The sequence below is a fragment of the Gossypium arboreum genome, chromosome 12, assembly GCF_025698485.1.
Source record: "Gossypium arboreum isolate Shixiya-1 chromosome 12, ASM2569848v2, whole genome shotgun sequence".
In the NCBI taxonomy this organism is placed as follows: Eukaryota; Viridiplantae; Streptophyta; class Magnoliopsida; order Malvales; family Malvaceae; genus Gossypium; species Gossypium arboreum.
The window spans coordinates 1,609,507-1,619,383 of NC_069081.1; the positions used below are offsets into that span (position 1 = coordinate 1,609,507).

Sequence of the window (9,877 nt, forward strand, 5' to 3'; positions counted from 1 at the left end):
GAATGAGATATTAGACTCACTTTTTATTTTAGCCTACTCAAATATTCAAGAAACAAAAGATCAAACATTACAAGTGATTGTTTCATAACCTATGTTCAATCTAGATATCATGATCAAAGGGATATATTGTATGATAACATTATAATGAAAAAGGTTTGTCAGACCATGACTTATTGCAACTTGGGTAGCAGTGATGAGTTGTTGATGTCACTAGACCTACTCAGGGGTCTGGCCACTCGACCCATCCCGAAGGCCCGCCCGAAAAGTAGGAAGGTTTAGGCAAAAATATAGGCCTAAAAAATGGGCTTGGGTAAAAAAAGGCCCATTTAAAAAAAGGGTCGAGCCTCGGGTAAGGTATTTTTGGCCTAGCCCAGCCCGACCCAAATTCACAAAAAGACAAAAAAATCTTCTATTTTTTTGTTGTTTTAATGTTATTTTCATGTTGTTTTGCCATATTTTGCTATCATTTCACTATTATGTTACTACTATTTTGTTATTATTTTTCGGATATTGTATAACACTTGTTTTATTGTTAATTTTATTATTATTTTAGAGGCATTTTTATTAAATTGCATCTATCTTAGTGTTATTTAAGTATACATATTTATAAAATTTATTTTAAATTTGTTGGGAAATATTTATTTTAGTATTTTGCTTTATTAAGTTTGTAATCACCATATTCAATAGAAATTGGTAAAAGTAAAGGCTACCAACAACAGAGTTTCAACTCTCAACAAGGGCATATCATTGCTACTGAATTGTAATTTGTCAAAGAGAGAAAACACATTTTAACACTATAAGTTTACGAAATTGACATTTGTCATCAATTTTCGATCACCAATGGCTTTAGTAATCAAATAAAATAAAGGTAAATAAATCTCGTATCATAGCATATTATGGTCATGCATATGTGAAAAAAGGAACAACTAAAAGAGAAGGGGAAAAAACTTGCTATATTTGAAACCTTAAACTAAAAAAACAACTGTATTACATAATTTGTGGAAGTAATCGGATTTAAAAGGCAACTTGGACATTGCTGATGAAAATGCGAAGCCAAGAGTTATTAGATCATAAAGTAGCGGAGTAAGGCAAGTTTAAACTTCGATTCTTCAAGTGAATCCATAAATTAAATAGTGCACAGATTGTTTTGAATTGAAACATCAAATGTGAAGTTGGAAGGTGAAATCTTAATCCAATGCAAAGAAAAGTGCAACCGTAAAGGCGAAAAGGATATTTTTATATATGAATAACGTTGTTTTCTTAACAAAATTGCCTTCACAAAATAGGCGAATTTTGGGTAGGGTGGTAGTGTCTCTCGCCCCCCTAAAATTTAAAAATTTTCTTTAAAGCCCTTTGAAGTTTTAAAAGTTTTTATTTTGATATTATAATTAGTGTTTAAAAAAGGGAAAAAAATTATGTTTGGCCCCAATTTTTTTAACTTCATTTCTTTTATAGACTTTATAGTTTTTTTTTAATAAAATTAGTATCATTTTTAGTTTAATTTGGTGAAAGTACCTAAATATTAATTGGGTAAAAAAATTAGTAACTGTAATATCTAAGTATAAATGGTATCTAATATTTTTTTTAGTGAAAATAAAACAAACTGAATAAACAAACTGACTATACATAAAGACTTTGAGCTAGACTGTCGCTTGCTTTAACAATAAGAGTGATTGCTAGAACCTCCATTTAAATGTCTTCAAAAACCTTCAGATTTTGTCTGGTATTAAAAGCCCTTTTGGCCATACAATCAATAAATTTATTGAACTCCCTAGATATACGTTGCATGCCCTAAACTCCAATATTGGCTAAAAGTTGATGAATTCTTCTAATAAGAGCATAATTCGAAGCATCGAAGGAAGAAACTTGAATGGCTTTGACCGCCTCCAAATAGTCTGTTTGGATCATCACCTAGCAAATTGCTTATCTTGGATGAGAGCCAACCCATCAAGGATGCCCCACAATTCAGTATAAAAAACATAACATTCACCTAATAATCTGTTGTAGCCCATGATCCACTTGCCTTTTCCATTTAGTAAGACTCCTCTAGCTGTAGCATTTCTAGAACCTACCTACATCGCACCATCAAAACATAAACTAAACCAATTTTCTAGGACTATTGACCTCGGCAATTGTTGTTTAGGCGGAATCCTCCTATAGGAGGCATTGTACTGCTTTGCCCAGGAGAAGGAAAGTTTTACTATCTCGTCAGCACTCCATGGAATCCCCTGAAAGATAAAAAGGTTTTGGTTCTTCCAAATTCGTCTGGCAAGCAATCCGAACAAGCTCGACCAAACAACCTCGCCAAATCTTGGTTTAGAAGAACTGAGCAAATTGGACTCTATTCATTTATGAAGATCTCCTGCATAGAAACGCCCACAAAGTTCATCTATGGTATGACCTGCCTCCAAACAATTCTTTAGTTGAAGGACAATTTATGATAACATACAAGATGTCTTCAAAATGATACCCATACAAATCACAAGAACTATCATACCCTATACCCCACTGCTCCACATTAGTGAGCACGCGCTGCTTTAAAACTAACCAGATGAAAATTCTAACTATCTAGGGCCCCTGGTTTCTACGGTATATTCCATTTCGCATCCCTATGGTTCCATGATCTTTTCCGTAAATTTCAATAAGCACTTTTGAGGGAAAAGAAACCAGTAACATGAGCATTTAATTTATTTTGTTTTCCCTAGATTTTAGTAATCAAGATTATCTCAAATTTAAACATACTTTAAAGTGTCGATTAAGTCTTTTAATCTGCATGGACATTGTTGCCAATGCAGGAGGATGTGGGTTCGAGTGCATTGAGGCACATTATCATCTTATTTATGGGTTAAGGAGGGGTATGGGTAGTTCTAGGCATTGTGTCAAAAAGAGCATATATGATCAGAATCGATAACGAAATTAATAAAAAAAAAACTTAAAAGTAGTACTTATCAACAAATTTGGCCCACAAGTAACAGTTTAGACAGAGTCGTCGTCGTTGGTGATGGTAGGGTGGCCAGTAGTGTTATGCTGGTAGTTGAGATCATTAAAGAAGATAAGGTTATGGTTCATCATCGTCGTCGTTGGATTCCCTCTTCTTAAAGATTATTCAAAATATGATGTTGTCATCATTGAAATCCTCATGTTGAAAATAAACAAAAAAAAAAATTATTTTGAAATAATTATAGAGAAGTCCTTAACTTTAGTCAAAGCTAAAAATTGTCACGTGTCAATTATGCAACGGGTTGATGTGCCACGTCAATAATTATTAGTGAATAAACAGAATTTTTAACGACAATAACTAACTCGAACAATTATTTTAATTAGTGTGACTAAATTCAAAAAAAAATCAACATTATTTTAAAATCACCCGTAATGAATTTACATATTGTATATAAAAAATATCTATTTACCGATTTCCTTAGTCTTTTTTTACCAAAAGAAATCGATTTACTATATTTAATAAAATGATTTAAAATAGATTTTATGGAAATAAAAAAGCATATCCTATTTTATTTTTAAATCCCTTAATCCTATTAAATGAGATAGTGGGTTATTTAAAAATTTAAGTAAAAATGAAATACTATCATCCCACTTTGGCTGAAATCCTTTGCCTGGTATAAAGAGATTTTTAGTATTCTTTAAATGTTCAGAGAGACTCTAGGAGGCTGTTCTTATCGATAACTTTACCCAATTTAAGTGAGCTGCTATGTTGACATGGAGGTATTTGATGTTTTTTTTAAAGTATTTTTTTTATATAGAAGACGAAATTTTTATATTTATATTAAAATTCATGTTTTATTCATAATATAATAAACCCAACGGGGGCAAAAATATTTATGAAAAATAAGATTGAAAATAGCTAATTTTAGAATTTTCTTCTTTAGCCTACTATCTAATTTCCTGGAGAAGCACTAGAGATCCTTATGGATGTTTCCTTAAGGTATATATTTATGTTTTATACTTTTTGTAATTTTAATATAAAATTATTATTCTTCAAATCATTCATATAAAATGCATTATCCATATTATGACTCAAACTCATAAATTTCAAACAAGAATACCCTCGACACTCAGACTTGGGCTTATAATTACATGTAAAACATCGAAATGACAAAACTTCCTATATTTGATTAGTAACCATACGGCTTAATTTTGTCTTCTGGACCTTATATTATTTGGACATAAAACCAGCCACTGCCGCACCAATTATAGCTGTAGGATCGCCAAGAATGGCGGAGACAATAAGACGAACAGCCCCACCAGCCATTTGACAACATTTCATCACTTTTCCCCCTCTTCCTCCATGATGGTTTCGCAGTTTCCCACTGAGGCTCGGGATCCTGGTCTGTATCTCTCTAATCCTGTTCTTATCAGCATTCAAGTACATGGCTTGCCAGCTTTCAACCAGCAACTCCTTAACACACGCCACATGAAGATTATAGCTCTTGCATTGAGACCTGTAAGACCAACCGGGCCCTTTTCCGCCGCAGTGATGGCACGAGCTCGATAGCTTGAAGCACAAGTAAAGATTATGTTCACCATCGTCCAGGACTTGGGGAAGGTTGGCACAACAAGGATGAGGATCGAAATCGCACCGTTTGCAGTGGTAGACGAAGCCGAGAACGTCGTTTCTACACGCATCGCATATCCTCATATGTTGCCCTGGGGGTCTATAATTGAACTGGAACTCACATTTTTTATAAAATGGATGAGTGATGGTAGGGGGTGGCATAGCGCAGGCCTTGTGTAGGTCGAACTCACATCGCCGGCAGCTGTATTTGAGGCCAATGCCGACTTCCTTACAACCATCACAATTGAAGGGTATCTCTGTATATTCGAGCTTAAGTTTGTGGTGTGGATGGATGGGGTTAGAGATTCCTTCGTCGATCTTCATTGTGTTTTATCACTTCACTTGAATGAGTTGTGGTGCAAGGAAGACAGGCATCGCTTATATACAAGGCAGCAGATAGGCTGATTTGGCTTGGCTTTGAACGGTCTTATAGGTAGATTCTTTGCTTAAGTTTCACTGGTTGAGAATATAACTACATTAAGCTGATCCAATTGGTCCATTTAGGGTTAATTTTCTTTATAGGATAATATACAATAATTTTGAAGCTTGAATCTTAGCATCTATACTGTTTTTTCTATCTTTCCAATATGAATTTCGGATTGATCTTAATTTGAAAAATTAAACAGTTAACAAAGCAAAATTGAAAAGGATGAAATGTAAGTTTATGATGATTTCTTCTTCTTCTTTTTTGGTTTAGAGCATGAATGAATTGAGAGAAGGGTTAATTCAAAAGATTCTAATTTGGGAAATGATAGCTTTGATTAAATTCACCTATACTCTTCCTTTAAAATGTACAAAAAGAATAAAGAGGAAGACTGTTCACTGACCTCAACAAATTGAGTTTCATGTATCGTAAATTGCCCCACTCTTCTCTTTAATGATTACAAGGAATTCAACATCATAATAATACAAAAAAGTAGCAGCGTGGATTATTCGGATGTCATATCACAGCTCTTTTAAACTTGATTACCAACAAAAAGCAAGTGTATGTGTTATCAGCATGACATGGAGCTATAATCTCCATCAATTTGTTGCATGATAATTTTAATAAGAGAAGCAGATTTAAAGGGCAAGGGCAAGGTCTCCGAGAGAGCCTTACCTGGACTTCATAAATTCACAGCACCTTCTCTACCCCTTTTTTTCTACTACAAAGAAACCCCTTCTATTCCACTTCTCTTTAAGCTTGTTTTTCGCTTTAGCTTTAGTTTCTTTTTGTCCTTTTCCTTCTTTAAATATATATTTTTTTAATAGTAAACTTTTCACTGTTTAAATGAAGGAAAAACCCAAAATTGTCTTGTAAGAAGACAGATTATTGAGGATTTAAAAAAAAAAAAAAAACATGAGTCAAACACACTCGTATACGTGTCTTCGTGAGACTACTAGGACTAGATTTACACTTGCCAAATTTCTACCGGCAATCACCGGGCTTAAAATTTAATTATATTAATTAACTATATTATTTATTATTATTATTATTATTACTGAATTCCTCAACCATGTCCAAATCAACGACAGAATTATCAAAATATTATTTTATTTGCTAAATAAATTATATAATTATATGAGTACTTTTATCTTTTATATTTTTATAAATTAATAAAATTCATCAGGATTTCTAGTTTTATTTAAATATTAAAATTACATTCATGATTTCAGATAAATTGATATACTAGAAATATATATATAGTATTGCACTCAAATTATTGTGATAAACTGAAACACAATAAAATATTATGAAAAAAATAAAACACGAAAAAAATGAAAACGAAATTATAAATATATGATTTATTCGATATATTTAAATAATGTCAACCAAATCATATATTTGTACTTCATGTTTTTTTTGAATATTTATAAATTTTTATAATTATTTTATTTTTGGATTTTTTATAATTTTTAAATTATTTATTAATCTGTATGTAAGATAAATAGTGTCACATCACGTTAATATGAATTACAAGTGTATAGTCATGTGAGTTGCCACACCGATATTGTTAAAATTTTAATGTTTTAGTCAATATTTTTATTAAAAAATAATTTAGTTTATTTTAAAATTAATAACTAAATTTAACTTTAAAAAAATTAATAACTAAACTCAAAAAATTTGTAAACTTTAAAAGTTAAATTATGATTTTGCCTGCAAATTTGGAATCAACTTAGGGCGCATAATGAAGCCATATGTTATTTAAAATTAAAATTAAAAGCATTTAAATAATTTTATTTTCTAAACTTTTTTTCCTTAGTTGAATATAGAGGTGTTCATGGGTCGGGTTGAGTTAAGCTCAAATAAAAATTTAGGCTCATTTTTAGGACTAGGCCCAGCTCAGCCCGAAAAATGGGCTAAATTTTGCCTAAGCTTTACTTTGGATAAAATGTTTGAAACTCGGGCATGACTAGGCACTATATATATAATACATAAAAATATTAAAATAAATATTTTCCAACAAATTGAAAATAATTTTTTAAAAATGTATACTTAAATAACACTAAGGTAGATGTAACTTAACAACCAAATGCCTCTAAAATAATAACAAAAAAATTAATAATAAAACAATAATAACAAAATAGTAACAATATAATAGTAAAATTGTAGCAAAAGAAGAAGAAAACAACAAGAATATATCACTAAAATAACCCAAAAAAGAAAATCAATTTTTTTTTTTGTTATTTAGTGAATTCGGGCCAAGGCCGGGCAAAAAATGTCTTACTCAAAGCATGGTCAGTTTTTTAACAGGCTTTATTTTTTATCTAAACTTATTTTTCAAGCCTATATTTTTATCTAAATTCTCCCATTTTTCGAGTGGGCCTTTAAATCCGGCCATGAATACTCTTTCAAATACAAAACATTCATTTAATGTGATGATTAACATGTGTATGACTTGTCTGCACTTGATTTACTCTTTCAAGTATGTAACTATCGCCAAAGAAGAAGAGAAGATGTTTGCGTTGTTGAAGTGTTTCGTACGTACAAAACAAGCTGGGCATCCGATTCTCTTGGCGCTACCTTTTTTCTTTCAAACCCAATAACATCTGAAACCATTAAAGTGACATTCAAAGCTATATTTATGTTTACGTATAAACGTAAACATTTTAATTTCATAAAAATATTTAAAATATGCAGTTAAAATCATGATTTAAAATTCATAAAAAATAAAAATATCAAATTTAAAACGACATTTTATAATAAATTGAAATAATAAATAATATAAAATTTTATCATAAAATTGAATCATAAGAATCGATAAATTTTAACATACTATATTATTATATTTAGGAAGAATATTTAATGCATTATTGGTATATAAATTTTATATATACACCATCAATTAATAATAAGATGATATATAATTATTGATGTAAAAAATATTCAAAGGTTTAAAATAAATATTAATTATGCTTAATTTAAATAAAAATAAATCCAAAATTTAAAACTCAAAATTGAAACTCGAAAGAAAAATAAAATTAAAAGTATTTACTCTTTTAGTCCTTCAATATTATAATTTGACTTACCAATTTCTCACGTATTCTTGCAAAGCTTTTAGGACCATATTCTTTGTTCCTACACTAATATATCTATTTAAAGAGATTGATTCCTACTGACTTCTCCAATAAAAATTTATTTCATTTTTAAATATTGTATTATTAACTATTTTATCATATTTTGAATAATCGAATCTCGATTCAATTGTGAATTTACCAAAAGCCCATCTTTTATAAAGTTAAAAAAATTATACTTACTATTATAATGTGTTTGACTGAGTTGATATCACCCATCAATTGAGTCCATTTATTTTACAAAGCAACAAATATTATTTTGATATTTTAATAAATCTAAAATAATATATTCATGTGACAAGGTTTGAACCTATGATAACATAATGTTTTTGTGCTTCAACTTTATCAATTCAACTACAACACATTTAATTTTTATATCAAATTTTAATAAATTTATTACATAATTACTTTTAAATACATCTTGATTTTGCCATAATCTAGTATTGTTTACAAGTTACACATAGTTATTTAGAGTCAACTCACTACCGTCCTTTGCTATAAATCTTGTAAATAAATTTTATGTAATCATGTGACCCTGTTTTGAAATTTTTCTACATTTTTCTATTTTATTTTACATTAATTCCTTATTATTTTCAAATTGATTTTTAGGTTCTGTAAGCTCAATAGAAAGCTATATTTGTATATGTGCTATGAATGATGATTGATTTTGAATATTTGGTATTTAAAGTAATATGTGAATTGTTTATATTGTTATTTGATTGTTAAATGCCGTAATATTATGTAATCCTAATTCGGTGAGGAAAACAAGCTAGGGGTGTTATGCCACACTTAGATGGACCAAGCTCAACACAAACGAAATGTATTCATGGTCCAATTCGATGACCTTAAGTAGAAAAACAATTTCATTGTAACAATACATGGAACGAGCAATAACAATTTTTCAAACAAAATCATTTATGTCCAAGCCTGCCATTGTTTTAGAAATTTGTTGTGCAAAAAATATGTAAGAAAGGCAAACAATGTTTTCGATATGAATATTAGCAATAGCATACTATTTATGGACAGTGGGGAATCTAGAGAGTGCTGGCATGGGCCTCGGCTCCCTTTAAATATAAAATTATTATTTAAATTCTTAAATTTTTTTAAAAATTTAAAATTAATAAAAGTAAAATTGTACTTTAATCTTCCTAAAATTATAAAAATTAGATTTAATCCTTTAAAAATTATAAAAATATTGACTGTAAAAAATTAAAATTTCATTCGGCCTCCTAACAAATTGTTCTGGATTCGCCCCTATTCATAGAGATGACAATTGAGCCTCGAATGCTAAATCTTGCTTTTACTACATTCTAAAAACTTTTTCAATAACAGAATTATGATGACATTTTAAGATAACCATCCGTATTACTACTAATTCATTCAGGACCAATAGTAGAGAACCTGGACGCTTTAGTAGGTTTAGACGGTGAGTCAGGACCTAAAGCCTGTTGAAATGCGTAGGGGGTTTTTTGTGTTTTTAGTCTGTTAGCTAATAACATGGACGGGAAATTAAACACCTTTGCTTGTTTGTGCTTGCAACAGTGGGATTTGGGAGATAGATGAGTGCTACCAGACACGGGATGGGGTTCATCTGAGACGAATGCAAGCAGAAAACTCTTCATTCTTTTTGGAAATTCAAGGTAATAATAATGACCACACATGTTGGTCAAACAGTACAATATGCAAGAGATACTCAGACAATAACATTGTCAATCTATTGCGTGCATCCTGAAATTCCCTGAGCTCACATGT

General features: G+C 30.3%; 1 protein-coding gene across 1 annotated transcript; it reads right to left on the reverse strand.

Annotated features, from left to right (window-relative positions):
* Nucleotides 1-4,001: 4,001 nt before the first annotated feature.
* LOC108484991 (uncharacterized) lies at nt 4,002-4,990 on the reverse strand. The gene has a single exon (XM_017788862.2). The coding sequence runs from the start codon at nt 4,892-4,894 to the stop codon at nt 4,172-4,174; it is 723 nt and encodes a 240-aa protein (XP_017644351.1). The 5' UTR covers nt 4,895-4,990; the 3' UTR covers nt 4,002-4,171.
* Nucleotides 4,991-9,877: the final 4,887 nt, after the last annotated feature.

Coding starts and splice junctions, on each gene's coding strand:
- LOC108484991 (XM_017788862.2), bottom strand. CDS start 4,894: ATGAAGATCGACGAAGGAATCTCTAACCCCATCCATCCACACCACAAA.